Genomic DNA, 16,677 nt, shown 5'->3' on the forward strand with positions numbered 1-16,677 from the left:
TGGGACTGACCGCGGATGGGATGCATCAGATGTTGTAGGTGCCATAACCAAGAGGCCTCAAGGTTCATTTCATTCAAGCGGTGGAAGACCTTGTGAGTTTCTGCCTGGAGAGTCACGGGCGATTGAATACGGTTAATTTGGTGATGATATTTGCGAGTTCTTGGCCATATTTGCCAAACGAGTTTCTGGGGTAGAAGCTAGAGTAGAGTGTATATACATGATAATCACAGAAACAGTTGTGAAAAGTCAACGGCCGTCAAGCATTAACAAACTATGTGTCCAAGTAGGTCAAGATAAGGAACCAGATGATTCGGGGTATGAAGTTGAGGTGTGGGTGTAAGGTAAGGGGGTGTGGTGTGTATGACTTTTTGCGGATTGTTATGTTTTGAGTATAGATAAACCTTGGATGTACTACCAAGTGCAGGCCTCCTCGATATATCGGACTACGGTTCCATGGCGAGCCAGAGCGGCGCAGGTATATCGGACATCGTCAACCATGGCCAGCGGCCCACAGGCCACGACAGTGGTTCCGCCGACAGCATGCTCCAGCTCCTCCTCGAGGATCTGTCTCACATTCATGCGCGAACCAACAGTGATGTGAGGCTCGATGTGGCCCCATTTCGTGTCCGTCACCTCGCCCACGCCCATCATCATGCTCTGGATCGAGTCCACCAGCCCACGGCCCCGGATGCCCCAGTACAGCTTGGTCGTGCCCATGGGAGCGTACAGGGAGAGGGAGCTGTTGAGGGCAGGGAGAACGGCTGTGACACCGACACCACCGGCGATGCAGAGGATGTTGGGGTACTCGGGTGTGGGAGCAAAGTGACCGTCGTTGCCCTGGAGGTATGTCTTGCCCTCGTGGCCGTAGGTGCCCTCGATCAGAACAGGGATGCCGACCTCGACACCACACTTCTTTGCCAGCAGCTTGGTGAGGCCAGAGTGAGGTCGCACAAAGAAGGTGATGCCATGCTGACCGTTTCGGGTGGCAATGGTACGGGTCCTCTGTACAATGCCAGCCTCCTTGGCAGCGGCGTCAGTGACGGACGTGGGAGACGACAGGGAGGGACCCTCGCTGTCAGAGTGGGAGGTGGAGTGCGGGTCGTTCCGAGGATGGCCAGGGTTGCAGCCGACGACGGAGAAGGGATGGTTCTCCCACATGCGCCAGGAGACGGTAGGGAAGTAGGCGTAGCAGTATCCGTGGCAGTCAACGCCAGGGACGTCGACGCGGATGTACTCGTCGTCAATGCGGGTCACGTAGGCCCTCTTGATTCCGTGCTTGCTAACACGGACGATGCGGAGGAAACGATCAAAACTCCAGATTGAGATGGCAATGTACAGCCAGATGTCGAAGCCGCCAGTTCCCTCGTACAGCTTCCAGATGTGGTACCACGAACCAACAATGGCCATGATGGCGAGGGCGATGTGCCCAATCAGGAACACCTCATATGCGATCTTCCGGAAGTGGTAGACGGACAGGGGGATGAGCAGACTGAAGGATAGGGTGCCGATGATGCCCCAGTACCAGTACGGCTGCTTGGACGCCAGGGTATGGTTGTGGGCCTCGACCATGATGCGCAGCCACAGGAGGGAGTGCAGACAGACCTGGAGCGTGCAGATAGTAGCAACCCAGCGGTGGAGGAGGAGAAAGGTCGAGTGAGACCAGTTGGTCATCCACAGAAGAAGGCTGTTTCGGCCGCCATACAGGATAACAAGGGGGATGTTGGCAAAGGCAATGGCACCAGCTCGGTTACCCATGTGCCTCATGAGCTCATATCTACGGTCGGGGAAGATGGCGTTGGGAGAGTAGCGGGGGAAGCCAGCAAAGCAAGCGGCGAGGTTGATGCCGATGAGATACGTGATGAAGATCATCTGCCCGCGGGTGGGGATGAAGCCGAGGCCCAGGACTGGCACACTGTGCTTGCGTCCCCAGGCCGGGGGGTCGATAAAGAATGCGTAGAAGCGGCTTCGAAGCTTCGCCGGGAAGGGGAGCAGACGGAGGAGAGAGAAGCCGACGGGCATGACGACTCCGGAGAGGAAGACGAGGAGACTAGAGAGTGCAAGTCAGATATCACCGTCGTATCATGGACAAGGGGGGGGGAGTTGAGCTTACCTGTACGTGGATTCGTTCTTGCCAACGGCCCTGTAGCCCTTGACACCGTTCATGTTGGCTTCATAGTCCTCGGGGCTAATCGAGATGGTGCGGTTAAAGACAGTCTCGATGGTTGCGTTCATCGGCTTCGGGGGCTTCTTGGGGTCGACGAGATTGAGGGCCTCGGAGTATGAGTACCGCAGCACGACTCCGGGCTCGTTCTGCCCGTAGATCATGTCCGTCTCCCAGAACTTGAGGATCTTGTAGCCCTTGATGGTCTTGGGGCAGTACGAGTTGATGCACCAGGCAAAGGACGTCAGGTAAGAAGTGTCGTTGGCCATGCAGGCAGCAGAGGGATACTGCTCGGCCTTTTCCTCGGGCGTCATGCCCGCGTACTCGGGGCAGTCGAGGTTTGAAGGCATGGCGTAGCGGCATCCCCAACCGCAGGGGAGACTAAACGACTCCCTGCCATAACCATCGAGGAGCTCAGTTGCGGAGACGGCAGGCAGAAGCAGCGCCGCCGCCGCGAGTGTATTGGAAAGCAACATTGTGGGTTGTGCTTCAGACAAGTTTCCCTTAGGTGAGGCTTATTGGACACTGGGATCAGGGGAGCTTTGAAGAGACACACAAGGGGAAGCAAGAAAGTATAAACCGTAGAGGTTGTTGGTTCTGCTTCTCAGTGTGATATAAAGTCTAAGGGAAGAGTAGAAGGAATGGAGAAGGAGGAAGAAGAAGGTTGATGATGTCGATGTCTCCTGAAGGGATCCCAACAAGAGGAAGACGACTAGTCTTTATACCAAGAGATGTGGACAAATGCCTCGATCCTGAGCGGTCGGAAGAAAGTCGAGAAAGAGAGGTAGCATCCACCCATCCCTCGATCCATCACAAGAGCCATCTTGGTCCAGTTCACCTCTCCCCTCTTTTTTTCCCTTCCGCACTATTTGGGGGGGCGTGGGTTGCTCCGTTCTTCCTCTCTACCCCCGCCCAGGTCCGATCGTCAAAAAGGGAACCATCTATAATGGGTCGAAGGTTAATGGTCCTTTCCATCTTTTCTGCGTGGGACGGTTTACCAGGTCTTAACGTATGGAGGGGGTCTCCCCCATCCCACAGGAAGGGCGGTCATCAGGGCTAGACACGAACAACTCCATTCGTAAACGTCCGGGCATGATATCCTCGCCACTGGGAGGTAAGTGCGTCCATCAGATTAGTTTCTCCCTTGCTCGTTTTCCTCCAATGCCTGCTCGAGCAAATACATCCCATACCTTTCACTATTGCCTTGTTTGGGGCCATGCTGCTTCAACCAGCGGGATCCCTACCATGTGAGCCATAAACTTGAACCCAATATGCAAAAAAGAATGAACACTACACGGTTCTCTCCCACGCTCGATCCACAAGACGCCTTGTCCTGTCGTGTTCCCGGGTTCCGTCTTGAGTTCCGCACGCCGTGGCCTCAACACACAACACAACACCAACACACGGTAAACTGTGTGCCCTGCTCGCCCAGGGTGGGAAGGGAAGTTTCTTTTCAGCTTTAACCTTAGATTACCAGATCCATGCCTTGTAGCAACAGAGCCCCGGTGCCGGCGGGGTCCACACTCGTTCGCTTCGGGGGGCGTGTGTATGTCTCGTCTGTCCGTCTCTCTTACTCAAGAGCATCGACCGTTCCAACACTTGAGGATCAGCCACAGACCGGCAACTCGGCTTCGTCCCTGCGGAGGACTGGGTCCCTTTTTTCAGCCTCGTCTAGGTTACTACTGCTCGCCAAGACGGGTTATCAGATGGAGACTTGTGTGTCCCCATTCTCAAACGCATCCCGCAAACGCCGAGAAATCAACGGTCGATGAAAGTCTCTTTTTGCCCAGGGTCCAGCCCGGCACTGACACCCTCGTCGTCAAACTCCACCGGCAGGCACTCTCGTTTGTCTTCCCGAAGCGTACATCTCGTAGTTGCAGCAGGGTTCCAGGAAGTCAATGGGGGGGAGGGCCACTATAGAGTCAAAGTTCCTAACCTCTGCAATGACTGACAGCAGGTCGCACGACACGCGACAAAGAGTCGACGATCCTGCGCACCACCCGCCGGCGCCGCCGTTCGACCTGGCCCCACTGCGTTTACTCTGTCCCATGGCCGTGCCCGTGGGATGATGGTAGTAGCAGCAGTAGTAGTATGTGAGAGTAGTAATAGTAGCACTGTTGGTAGTCACTGTGGCAGCGGGGACCAGACCAGACCTCTCTCAGCTGGGAACTTACAGCCTCTCTACCTGGCCTTGTCATCTTCAACCTATGACGGAAGCCAACCGATGGTGTCCCGATGACCGCCGTGGATCGTCTGTCAAGCCACAATGGGGACCCTTGATGTCAATGCCATAGGTTGTACCCCCAAGACGATGCCTTTCCTCTTTCGGTGTATTCGTAGAACTGCTGTGGCGCTGGCTATTGATGAGATGACATTCTGCCCATCATTACCTCGTTGAGATGGTTAAAAGTAATGCTTCGATCTCAGGTCCCTGGAACCCCCAAGTTAAAAAGAACCAATTTGCAAAGAGAAACCCGCACGATCGGGTCAGCCAACATTTTCTCCGACTCCGGCCAGCTGGGAAACTACTTTGACGCCGTTGGTAGTTAGCATCTTGAAGATCGGCTTTCTTCCCTTGGACTAAAAGATGGACATACACCCCTCATCTTTTGTTGGTTTTTGCTTTCATTCTGCCCTCGGCAATCCTCCGCCATTTTTTTCTCCGTCGGAGATTCGTCTCCTGCTAGGCCCCTTGAGGCCCATCTCCCACTCCTTGTAGAACAGAGGAAAAAAAGTGATCAGATCCGACCTTTCTCAGCCCACCTATACCATAACGGGGAGGAGAATGGAAGGGGGTGTGTGCCACGATCTTTCAACAAGGTTCATGAAACGGCTCCGCAAGAAGGGAAGAGGGAAAAAATGTCGTCTCATTTTCTGTGAGTTTTGACCAGGTCCAGGCCTTCAAGTCTAGAACCGTGGAACCTTTGGGTAGCATTCGCGTGGTTTCCGAATCTGGATTGATAAGATAAAAAAAAAAGAGAGGAGCCACATGTGAAATATGCGCAAATGTCGTATTTTTTTTCCTTGTGAGAGGTAAAAAGTGTGCCACACTGATCGATAAGATGTTGATCGATAAGATGCGACATGATTGATAAGATGTCCTCAACACCACATGGTAAGGGTAGATCGGCAAGTCTAGCGACTTTCTAGTTTTTTCTTCTTTGTGCCTTATCCCCGACATGGTTTAACCATAGTTTTAACTCTGTAGCGAATTGCATCTGTCAAAGCACTAGATCAATAGCTCAGTTCAACAACACCCATCATCCCACGCTCTGCTCGTGTGTGCATGTCTTGTTATTTGCTCCGATGAACGGACTCCCTTCAGAATGCTCAACGGAGTTCAAGCCCGACAGCTGCCTCCCTTACCCGAAGAACAGATGCATCAAAAGACCTCAAGACCTTGCGACAGGACATACCAGCATCATCGAGACCCCACGCGTGGCACATCTAGTCGGGATGATCTTAATCCAGATTATCCTAGTATGTGTAATCTAGCTCGGTAGTCTGCGCCCAACTCCAAATCCCGGCCTGCTTGTGGCTTCGTGTGGTCCCATCTTGCTTGCCGAGCATCCGATTTCCTTGCGCCCCATGACTAACATGTTCCATTGTCAGGTCCTTTTCGTTTTCTTTCTCTGGCCCTGTCTCGTTTCGCTTCCTCCATGTCGTCTCAGCCCTTTGTGTGTTCCTCCGTCCACCCCGTTCCGTTCCGTTCCACTCGTCGTCCCTGTGCATCATTCCCCCACGCTTCTCTTCCTTACACCGCAGCTCGCTCTGCTCTCATACGGTCCAAGGTCAGGCAGGGTCTGACCTGGGAAGACCGAGCGGATGCAGACCACCGCCGCCCGAGACTCACATGCAGTACCTACACATACCTTAAGCCGCAAGGGCCCTCATGAACGCCCGACTCTCGTTCCCTTGGATCACCTTGGCCACTGGGATGAGGTACGCCTCCTCATGGCCGTCCCCGGCTTGCAAATACCGCACGTACGCCTGCGCGATCTGGAACCACCACCTCTTCTCTGTGGCGCTCGATCCACTTCCCTGCCATACCCAGATGGCCTTGCCGCCGTCATCGAGCAGAAAGACATCACTGTCATCCAGGTCATCCCGCGACACGCGCTCCGCGTCCTTGACCAGGCCGAATGAGAGCTCCCCAGAAGAGTCGCTGAGTCTAAACAGCTTCTTGTTAGACGCCTGATCGACAGCGCGTGGCTGGACCCGTGAAGAGAACGGTCTCGCACAGCGGAATCCTTCCCGTGGTGTTTCATCGTCGCCACCGAGGAGATCGACAACTCTTCGTGACCGAGATTCCTCCTGGGAGACGACCTCAACCTCGGAGTGCTTCGCGATTGTCATATCATGGACAACCTGAGCGGCCTTTGCCTTTTCCATCGGGCTGCAGTCCTTGCCCTGCCAGACCCAGATCTTCTCATCCGTATCCAGGACAAAGACGTCGGCGTCGTCCAGGCTCGCCCACGTCGGATCCACTTGGTGCACCACAACCCCATTGACATTGACGCCAACAGCCGGGTTCTTAAAGACGCGCAGTAAGGTGGGTGTATCTCGGGAGGACTCCTCCTCCTCCACATGCCGGAATCCAGACCGCGTTCCACCAGCCCGGATGGACATGCGTGGGAACAGGGCGAGGAACTCATCCGACGGGGCCTCCTGGATCTCTCGGTGCTGAGTGGCAGTCCCCTTGAGGAACTCATCTAGCTCGGCAGTCTTGTACGCCGCCGTCCCCGCCTCGTCCTGCGATGTATGCTTCCCTAGCCAAAAGAAGATGTCATGGGCAAGCCTCTCGATGCCGTCTTTGCCGTTGATCTTTTCAGAGTGCAGCACGATGAAGCTGTCCCCGTCGTAGAACTGCCCATAATTCTCCTCGGGCCATTGGACCACCTCGAACTGCTCGATCCGCCAGATGACTAGTCCAGCTTCGATGCCGACTTTGCCGTCATTCCACGCGGGCTCAGTGAGGGCAGAGTTGTACTTGACCTGATGGTCGATGTCGGTCCCGATAAGTTCCACGTTGCTGTCTCTGATGTCGTACTCTTTTGGATGGACCAGGCCATGGTTGGGCGCCATCTTTACGTCTCGTGAGTCAAATTCGAGGCTAATTGAGTTTCTGTCGAGGCGAGTGAGCTCTCTCTTCCGCCTCTGCCGCAGTATTTTCGTAATGGTTCGAGGTTGTTTCAACTAGAGTAGCCAAGGTTCCGGTTCCTTGGGAAGATGCGGAACTGCTGAATGCGGGGACTGTATGCATGCTGATTGGATCTTTTGAAAAGGGCCGCTGACTGAGCAGTACAGTCAGCTTAAAGTGCTGATCCCTTGTTTAGACGTTGACGGTGAATCAGATTCGGGTTTGACAGATGAGGCCGGTTGATTACTGCAGACCGGTTGCTGTCAGTGAGTGCTGACTGCATGGGCGTTGAAGCTAGTTGACAGAGATCTGGTTAAGGGGTGGCATCATGAGAGCCTCATATTATGTGCGACGGCGATCATTAACTGAGATAACTGGTTGCCTTGTGTCAAGCCGGGTGAGGCATCAAGACGGATAATGGGAGAATCAAGTTGATTAAGTATATGGTGTAGGGTTGCCAATTGCACGGGACACAATTCTTCAGCGACCCAAGTTGTTAACAACACTTCCCACCATGACGGCCACCTCCCGATCCCAATTCACATCCGCCTTTGTCCTTGCCTTGGGCCCGGCGAGGGCGCTGTGTAGTTGTGACCCCTTGACTACAGCTTGGCGGATTGCGTCGCCGACTGTGTTCTTGTTTGTGCGGAGGGTCCTAGCCACCACACCTCCTCGGTTCACAATATCCTGGACACGCGTAGCAAGGCTGCTAGCCATTGTCCTCCAGAAAAACGACGCAAGACTTCCTGTCTCGAGATGTGCGAGGAGGAACTGAAGGAGATTTGTTTGGCTCGGCTGGTTGGCGGCTGGGAGCAAGGGATGACTTGGTGGTTTTGTTGACTCAAGCACAGCCTCAAGAGAGACAATGTTCTGACACTTGGCCATTACTTCGGTCAACGACTTTTCCAACGTCGGCAGCTGACCCAGAGATCGAGACAGAGCAGTGATGCTTGCCTGTAGCGCAGAACGGATATACGTCTCGAGAGCCTGGAGGAGTAGTCGTGGAGTCCACTTCTCAGGCTTGAAGCCAAGAGTTGGCGACAAGAGATACAGGGTAGTCAGAGCAGACACAGTCCTAGACTTGGTCTCGTCGACCTGAGCAAAGGTTGAAACAGACTGGACCGAGAACTCGCGAATGATTCTTTCCGCACGTTCACGAACTGATCGCTCGATTGGCGTAATGACGGTGTCCTGCAGGCTTCTGACCGTGTCGACTCGGTTCAGCCCGAACCCCTCCTCACCTGGGGCCTTGCGGTCAAGAACCTCTCGAAGCGACAGGATGGTGTAGGCGCAACGTACAAGAGCTCGATGGTCTTCCTTGCCAGACGCTCCAGATCCATTTCCAGGCAGTTCAAGCTCCGAGTGCTGGACCTCCAGCTGTCGACCAAGTTGCAGACAGCGTCCAACTGATCGACCAAGCTTCAGGGTCTCCCACAGCCTCAGAGCCACAAGTCGAACTTCGTCGGCCTCAGCATGCTTATCGATAACCTCCTTCTCGAGTTGGCGGTAACTGTCGTTGAGGCTCTTGATTTGGCCATCCAACTCGGCGACGATATGCTTGGAGGCTTGGGTCTGTTGCTGAGTGTAGTTGAGCAGCGGCACAGCCGAGCGAGTCGTCAGAACGTCGATATGCGAGTCAATCTCTTGGGCATCGAACAGAACGCGGGATAGAGGCGTGGAGAGGTCGAGGGGCGTGTCGTTGGGGTTGTTGGTCGAGACAACGAGAGAGTTGGCAAAGGAAGCGGGAGAGAAATCAGGATCAAGAAAGGTTTCGTAGTCGATGTACGAGGGCTCTTCGTCCGCTGTAGGGTCTGCCGCCATGATTGGATATGTCTGATAGATTCAATGGGTGTTGTCTTTGTGGCTGCGACCGTTAAAGTTGGTGATGTTAATTTTGGTGTTGCACACACACACAACGAACCTGAGCTTAAGGTTGGTGGATGTTCTGGAAGCTTGCTGGCCTTTTCGGGCATCGCTTCATCCTCGGAGGTACGTACCTTTTTCACCTGACTTGCATTGCAGACAGCAGCACCAAGAGTCTGGGGGTTAGCGGGCGATAGAGGCCCTTGGCACAGCAACCAATCAGTGGATCCAGTGCTTGGCTACGGGCCTGGCCACAGCGGAGGGCCTGCCCTGCAGTAGCTGCAGTGAGGTCATTGGGGCAAGGGTTGATTTGAAGATGAAGATGAAGCTTCAGTTGAAGGCGAATTCATGATGCGCAATCGGCATTAAAGACGGGAGGAATGAATCAAGAGACATTACCTCGGCTACTGTATTGTATACTTATCTACTCAGATACTGTACAATGTCGCTTGATTCATTTGCTCTGCGTCATCTCATCTCCCATTCCGCGTATACTTGTATGAGAGAATTTCGACCCTCCCAACGGACCGCTCGGCATCCCCACCTCCGCAACCTCCGACAGAAAATGGGCCAATCCCGTCGTGTCAGCCGCGAGGCTTTTCCCGGTCGTAACGGCACGTCCGGCATTCGCGGGCGATCCAACCACTCGACGGGCAACGGGCGCCTCTTTTGTTTTTTTTATTCCCTCCAACCGCCAAGTTTTTTCCATCCTTCTTTTTCCTTTCTTCATCTCGACATCTTCAACCTGTCCCCGTTGAGATCCTCGTCGAATTGAGCCATGTCCCTCCGGTGCTGAATTGCCTCGCTGCTTGACAATTCCCTCGATAACCCCGTCCCCTTGCAAAGGGCGAATTCGCCCCCAGTACCCCCGTACCCGTACCCGTATCCTGCATTACGACACTTGCAGCGCATCGAGACAAATCGGCCGCGGTGATAACTGCATACTCAATCGATCGAGACGCGAGACGAACAGACAAGAGCCATTAAGCTGCCCATCATGAGCGGCATCTATGACAATGCCGCCTCTATCCAGGCGCGCGACCTCTGGCCATGGCCCAAGGGCGATGACGAGAATGATACCGTCATCCAGGGTCTTCACTTCAACCTCACCACCCTCAAGCACTGGAACTACACCTGGTACAGCAACGAGACCGTCTCCAACGGTTCCAGGTGCTACATGACCAAGGCCCCGTACCTGTTCGTCGACCTTCTGGAGAACGGCACCTTTGTCAACTCGACCAAGTGCTACTCGGCTATCCTCCCCATCGGTACTCGCGGTCACGTCGGCATTGGCTTTGCCGTCGCCTTCGGAGTCGCTCTCGTTCTCAACCTCACTGTCCTGGCTAAGCACGGAAAGACATACCTCCCGCGCGAGAGCCGCTTCTATCCCATCGGTCGTCGCTGGCAATGGTACTGGGCTCTGTTCATCTCCGCCACTGCCCTTATCAGCTTATTCGTCGGTGTGGATGTCGACCGGTATTACCTTCAGGAACTGCCCATCACCGTCAGCGTCTTCTTCTGGTATCTCTTGTGCATGGGAACTGTCGCCTTGACTTGGGAAGCGGTTCGTCACTGGGGCTCATGGCAGGAGCGCCAGTACATCGATCCCAATCCTTTCGAGCTGGCTACAGACGACCGTCGCGCCAAGGTTGAGTTCTACTTGCCCCTGTGGTTCTACCTCTGGCTCTGGTTGGTAAGTGTCTAATAAAGCTCTAATCAAATGATATAGCAGGCTAACCCGTTGCTAGAACTTCTTCATGGTTGTCCCTCGTAGCTGGAAGTTTACTCAGCTTCAGCGCTCTCCCGAACAGATCCAAGACAAGGCCATCCCAGGTGCCACCAATGTTCGCTTCAAGATCGCCGCCTTCTTCCTCTTCGTGTCGTGGCTCACCATCGTCTACTCGCTGCGCCACTCGATCAAGCACTACAAGCCCCGTAACCGTGGCATCTTCAACCGCGCCGTTGGCTTCACTCGCGCCGTGCCCCTGCGCTTCTGGCTCATCATCCCCCTCTCTCTCGCCACCATTGCCTATCAGGCCTTCATCGCTTGGGAGTTCAAGTTTTCCCTCGTCAAGTTTGACGGAAACGTCGTCGTCATCTTCTGCTGGGGATACCTCCCTGCCCTCCTCATCCTCTACATCCAGTTCTTCTACGGCTTCGCCAGTCCCAACGAGGACAAGGAACTCATTCGTCAGAGGCGTGAACGTGGTGAGGCCATCAACCGTGAGCTCGGCATCGTCAACAAGCCTGCCTGGTGGAGCCGCGTCAGGGGTGACCATCTCCTCACCTTCAAGGACAAGCTCACTCGCAACGTCCACGAGATTGGCGGCGGTAGAGCCACCGGTCGGCGTGTTGAGGATGCCGCTGAGCGACACGTCCGAGAGGAGGCGTGGGCCAATGCCAGAGACGAGGAGGATATTGAGATGGCGCACATGCATCGACCCCTCGACGCTGCCAACAACCCGCGCATCGACCGCGCAGGTGTCAGCAGCCTTCGCCCTCAGCCTTCGCAGACCTTTGTCGCGCCTTATACCGGCAAGAACGAACGTCGCCGGCACGAGCGCACCATGGAGGCTGTTGCGGGTATCCTCTTCCCCAATAACCTCGCCGAGGAGCGAGCCCGCCGTGAGGCCGACCTGGCTCTCGAGGGACCACCTCCGTATAGCGACAACGAACCCCGGGGTCGCCCCCGAACGACGTCTTCGGGACGGACCGGATCCAACGGGCGGAGCAACAGCACCGAGACAACCAACTCGATCACGGCTCCTCCCCAGCAGGTCAGGAGCATGCTGGACGTCTAGGTTCCAGGTGCGTCGTGTTGTAGACTTCACGGGGCCTGCGGAACAGGTCCCGTGGCAAGGTATCAGATTCATGATTAGTACTGCATGTTGTTCTTATGCTGGGTATATCATAACGAGATAGGCGTCTGTATTTGCATGACTTGGTTGGATTCAATGCGGTGTTAGATGATGGCATGTCCCCTGAACTACACTGGCATTACATGGTTATATAGCTAGATATGATCTGTATATGAAGACGATATGTTTTATGATTCATATCATTTTAATTGTCAATGATTTCTTCTGTGGTATGTCCATCTGGCTGAGCTGGTGTGTAACGATGAACTTGAGGCCATCTATGCTCAGCATTAGCTAGAGACACGACATGCGACATACACCCGAAGACTCATGTTTCTTTTTTTCATGACCTCTCATTCCGTGCATGTTCGTACTAGCATTTCTCGCTACTCGAACTTATCATGTTATCAACTAGACTCATGTCCCCGAGGTAGCGTGTTCCTGTCAGCCCTCCAACGCAGTATCTCGAAGCCATCTCGACTACCCTATACTACCACGACACAACAGGGGATGGGATGGGATCGACAACTTGGAGAGAACGATTCAAAAGATCGACACTAAGACCATCATCACGTCAACTCTTACCTCTTCTAGAAGCCTGATGTGCAGTAGCATCACATGTGTGTGCTGACCTGTCTAAGTTGGGATAGATGTTGGATCGACGCTGAGCCTCGCCACCACCATGGACCATCTAAGCACTCGACCACCTTTCAAACAAGGCAACTTTTGCCCACTAACGTTAGGACAAACAGTGTGGTGGTCTGTCACGAGAATTATCCCGGCATCATGGAGCCTTTGTCTTTGTAAAAAGCCCCCCCAAAGAGGCGGCATCGGGAAGCGTCACACCAGACAACAGTGTAAGCAAAATCCCCGAGTGGACGCCATCAAGAGGGGCAGTCCGGACGTGCCGACGTGGACATGGTGATTGAAATGGCAGCCGCCGAGGAATCCCAAACGTAGGAGAAGGATGGATGTAGGGCACTTCTGGAGGAATGGAGGCCCGTCAGACCCGGCTGAATCTCCGCATTGCCTCAAGGTCATGGTCAAGGATTACCCCGATATGCTTCCAGGTCGCACAAGAAGATCGCGAATGACGGGCTTCCGTGTACATGCCAACCATGCCATCCACGCACGCACGCGAATGAGGATACTTGCATGAAAGATCCATGCATGCAGCCATGATACGTAACAATGCAGCTGTGCTGTGCTGTGTCGGCCACAGGTCCGCCCCTTGGCCTGCCCCGATCCCGAAGAGCGGATAGGAGGACTCTGCCCTTGGCTGCATTCGGACGGACTCGCTGGGCGGAGAGAGAGACAGGCTGCGCATCTCGTGGCAGTCGAATCTAAACATGGCGAGCTAGAGACACATGTTTGGAAGATCCACTAGAACAAGCAAGGGCTATGGAATTTTGGGTTTGAGTATAAAAGAGCGGTGTAGGAAGCAAGACCCGAACAAGAGAGGTCAAAGACGAGACGAGACAAGACGGGACAAGACGAGACAAGCAACTGCTGTGGACCATCAGCTAGAGTGGTCCGTCCGCTGGGCTACTGGCTGTGGCTTGGAGACAAAGACAGGACAGGACAGGACAGGGCGAAGTTGGCGGCTCTCTGATGTGTTGCGTTGCTAGGCACACTTCCTAGGCACACTAGACTAGACGATAGTCAGCCAGTGCCTGAGACTTCAAGAAACATGCCGAGCGCTTCAGGGCAACTCAGACTCAGTCATGAGTCGCGAGACGAGGCTGGGGAAGCTGATAGCCACCTGCTGAGCGCAACAAGGAGCACAAGCACAGCACAGCACAGCACAGCAAGCACAGCACTCTCTTGACGATGGATAACGGGCGCCGGCCTCGCGTTGGCCGCATCAGAGTCCCTTGCTTCACCGGCCGCCTACGATGAGTGGTGTCCCCCCGCCTATCGAGTTGTCACATGGGGTGTCGGAATGGGCGGGCGCGGGGGCTCAAGTGCGTGTCTGAATGGAGTCGGTGTCGTCAACTTTTACTTGGTGTGCCATTCGAGCAACCTCTGCGGACGATTTGGGCCAAGGGCGTGCAGCCCTTTTGGGGGCCAAGTTCTGAGGGTGGGTATCTCTGTCGTCAACCTGCGCCGTGCCTTGCATTTGGTGGCATGATTGGAGAGCGGGCCAAAGGCTAGATTGAGAGCTCGGGCAGTAGCCCAGGAACGATCAGGGGATTGGGAGCGAGATGGATGTTTCATGGACAGCGATGTGAGGGCATCCTGCATAGATCCATCCGTTGGGACTGCTTGTTGTTTGATGCTGACAGGCAGCAAAACTCTGAATACCTCCAGGCTGAGCCGCTTGGCAACTTGTGCGCCTCACTTGAACTTGAATTGAGTGTGGTACTAGTTCCCTTCCATGGCCATCGAGAAGTGCTTGTCTCGACGCTTCTCAACCCAATCTTGGATTCGACTTCTTGACTGGTCCCTAAACAGGAAATGTCAATCAATCTACCCAGAGACTCGGCGTGGGCCACGCCAGCAAACCTACCATCATGGTAGCACGGTCAACCAGCCACGACCGACGACAGTTGAGGGAGAGCAAGACCCTCGATGTTGATCGCCAACACCAAGTGGAGCTGTCATGGCGAGGAGGCGCAAACGGCGGCAGCCCTAGAGGCGGCTGGTTGCGTGCCTTTAGTGTACTGTAGGCAGGTTAAATCCCCCATCCTTGGGACTCCATCGTGACCCTCGGCGCGTCTGCGAGAAAACGGCGGCAGGCGGTTATGATGCAGGGAGGTGGAGGCTCATGGAGAGACGGATGGGAAACGCTACTGTCGCACGTAAAAGGGAGCAGCTGCGGTGCGGTGAGCCAGTCTGTAGCCTGCCGGGGCCATCCATCAACCTCGAATTTCCATGATCCACGGCTGAATGTGGAAAATGAGGAGATTGAGGCTGGAAGTCTAATCGATAAGACAAAGCGACTGGATTGCCACAAAGATCTAAGCGCCAATGGCAGGGTCGAACCGGCCTGTTGTCTGCGAGAGTAAACATTGTCGATTGTTTTTGGAAGGGATTCCGATCGACTTGGCGTGTTAACGTGCTTAGCGCCATCTCTGAGGTGTACTGTAGGTGTCGATTCGCCCGGGAACGACTCTTGATACCCGCTGCTGGGATCAAAGGGTGCAAGCAAAGATTTCAGGGTACATGCAACATCCAATTGCGAGTTGGAGATTGATAGAGGAGGGTTTCTTTGAGTGACGATCATCGTGGAGGATTAGACCCCCAGCGCACGGATAACAGGACAGGGGGAACCCTGGATTCAGGGCCCAGCTGTTATCGATAGAGGGAGGAGGGAGGGTCACGGGATGCACTGATGACGGGAAAGAGGGGAGCAAGGAAGGAGGGAGGGGGGTGGGGTATCATCAATGGAGGGGTCGGAGTGGAGAGGGGGAGGGAGGGGCAGGGAAGGAGCGAGCGAAGGAGTGCCTGCTTGAGCCACCAGGAGCAGCACCACCATCTGACGTTGGAGGAGATGCTTGACTATCACGCGGGTTACACATACAATGCAAAGCAAATGACAACTATTCGGTCAACACTCCTGTGCCGTGTCTTTACTCAAGACTGTCTTCACGATTTTGTCCACTAGCATCTGCCGATAGAACCGTCAAAGCACGGGCAATACAGTACCCAGCTGAGGTTCCAGCTCCCTTCCAGGCACGGCTTCCACCACATCCCGTCTACGTCGGCGTCCACGAGTCCCAACCACCTCGACTTCGAAAAGATCCACCAAAAGTCAATTTCAATCGGCCGCCCCCGATCTAGCTGACTTGTGACGGCAAGTGGGAGATGCTGGTATACGAACGAGTCAACCAGGGCCACAATTCGCGGCTCCTCAGGTGGCCGGAAACAGGCCCTTGAAAGCATGTACACCTCGGTTCCTGTGCAAGGGCGACTATCTCCGCTTCCAATATCGCCGACGATATCGTCATAAATCTGGGCGTCCTCGATTGGCTACTAGGTGTGTCCCGTGATCTCGAATTGACTCAAGCAACGGCGTTGCAAAAAGGTACAGCTCACTGATCAGGCAAGCAGTCGCCGCAGTATGTGAGACAGGTTGAGGCTGCAGAAACGCAAGCGCGCACAATGCCAATGTTACACCAAAGACCAGATGCCAAATGCTTACAGAGGCTGGCTCCCACATTGGCCGACCCCTCCGAGCTGCTGGTGCGAGCGCCGCAGTGCAACCACAAGGCCGCTCACTACTCATTGCCGCGTTGTATTCGGCCAAAGGAACAAGGCTCAGGATATCGATAGTATTTCCTTGCTCCAGCCTCCCTGTTCTTGAGGGGTTCATGTGGCTCTGCTTTAAGTGCTCGGACGGGTTCCTTGGCCACGGGACAAACTAGCCACGATCCACCAGGTTTAGGCCCGTCCACAAGCACACACCGCCGTGAGACACGGGCCTGGTACATGCCGTTGAGGCACATGTTGGCAAGACGAGGAGCAACAGCATCAACGACAGCAACAGAAGCAACAACTTGTGTCTGTATTTCTCTTGGAGCCTCTGCCACGTTCATCGGGACGATTTGAAACTTGCTCTGGGGGCAGTACACAGCACCAGGCCACAAGAGCTCAATGCGTCATGCGAGGTCAGCACTGGGTTCTTGCACGGCATCTTCGGCTGACCCTGGGAC

The 16,677-nt window shown here is 54.7% G+C and overlaps 4 protein-coding genes across 4 annotated transcripts; 1 reads left to right on the forward strand and 3 right to left on the reverse strand.

Annotated features, from left to right (window-relative positions):
* Nucleotides 1–411: 411 nt before the first annotated feature.
* LRP88_10617 (ferric reductase family protein) lies at nucleotides 412–2,637 on the reverse strand (the record flags this gene model as incomplete). The annotated part of the gene is made up of 2 exons (XM_083247069.1): nucleotides 412–2,047; nucleotides 2,111–2,637. The coding sequence occupies 2 exons, from the start codon at nucleotides 2,635–2,637 to the stop codon at nucleotides 412–414; spliced, it is 2,163 nt and encodes a 720-aa protein (XP_083098182.1).
* A 3,386-nt stretch (nucleotides 2,638–6,023) lies between these two features.
* LRP88_10618 (gelsolin family protein) lies at nucleotides 6,024–7,246 on the reverse strand (the record flags this gene model as incomplete). Its single annotated transcript, XM_083247070.1, has 2 exons — nucleotides 6,024–6,075; nucleotides 6,150–7,246. The coding sequence occupies 2 exons, from the start codon at nucleotides 7,244–7,246 to the stop codon at nucleotides 6,024–6,026; spliced, it is 1,149 nt and encodes a 382-aa protein (XP_083098183.1).
* Nucleotides 7,247–7,781: 535 nt separating this feature from the next.
* Nucleotides 7,782–9,122, reverse strand: LRP88_10619 (Golgi transport complex subunit COG5; the record flags this gene model as incomplete). The annotated part of the gene is made up of 1 exon (XM_083247071.1): nucleotides 7,782–9,122. The coding sequence occupies one exon, from the start codon at nucleotides 9,120–9,122 to the stop codon at nucleotides 7,782–7,784; it is 1,341 nt and encodes a 446-aa protein (XP_083098184.1).
* Nucleotides 9,123–10,161: 1,039 nt separating this feature from the next.
* Nucleotides 10,162–11,965, forward strand: LRP88_10620 (DUF2434 domain-containing protein; the record flags this gene model as incomplete). The annotated part of the gene is made up of 2 exons (XM_083247072.1): nucleotides 10,162–10,857; nucleotides 10,913–11,965. The coding sequence occupies 2 exons, from the start codon at nucleotides 10,162–10,164 to the stop codon at nucleotides 11,963–11,965; spliced, it is 1,749 nt and encodes a 582-aa protein (XP_083098185.1).
* Between the last annotated feature and the right edge of the window lie 4,712 nt (nucleotides 11,966–16,677).

This window comes from Fusarium phalaenopsidis (genome assembly GCF_050370095.1).
Source record: "Fusarium phalaenopsidis strain FUZ10S chromosome Unknown contig_32304, whole genome shotgun sequence".
NCBI lineage: Eukaryota > Fungi > Ascomycota > Sordariomycetes > Hypocreales > Nectriaceae > Fusarium > Fusarium phalaenopsidis.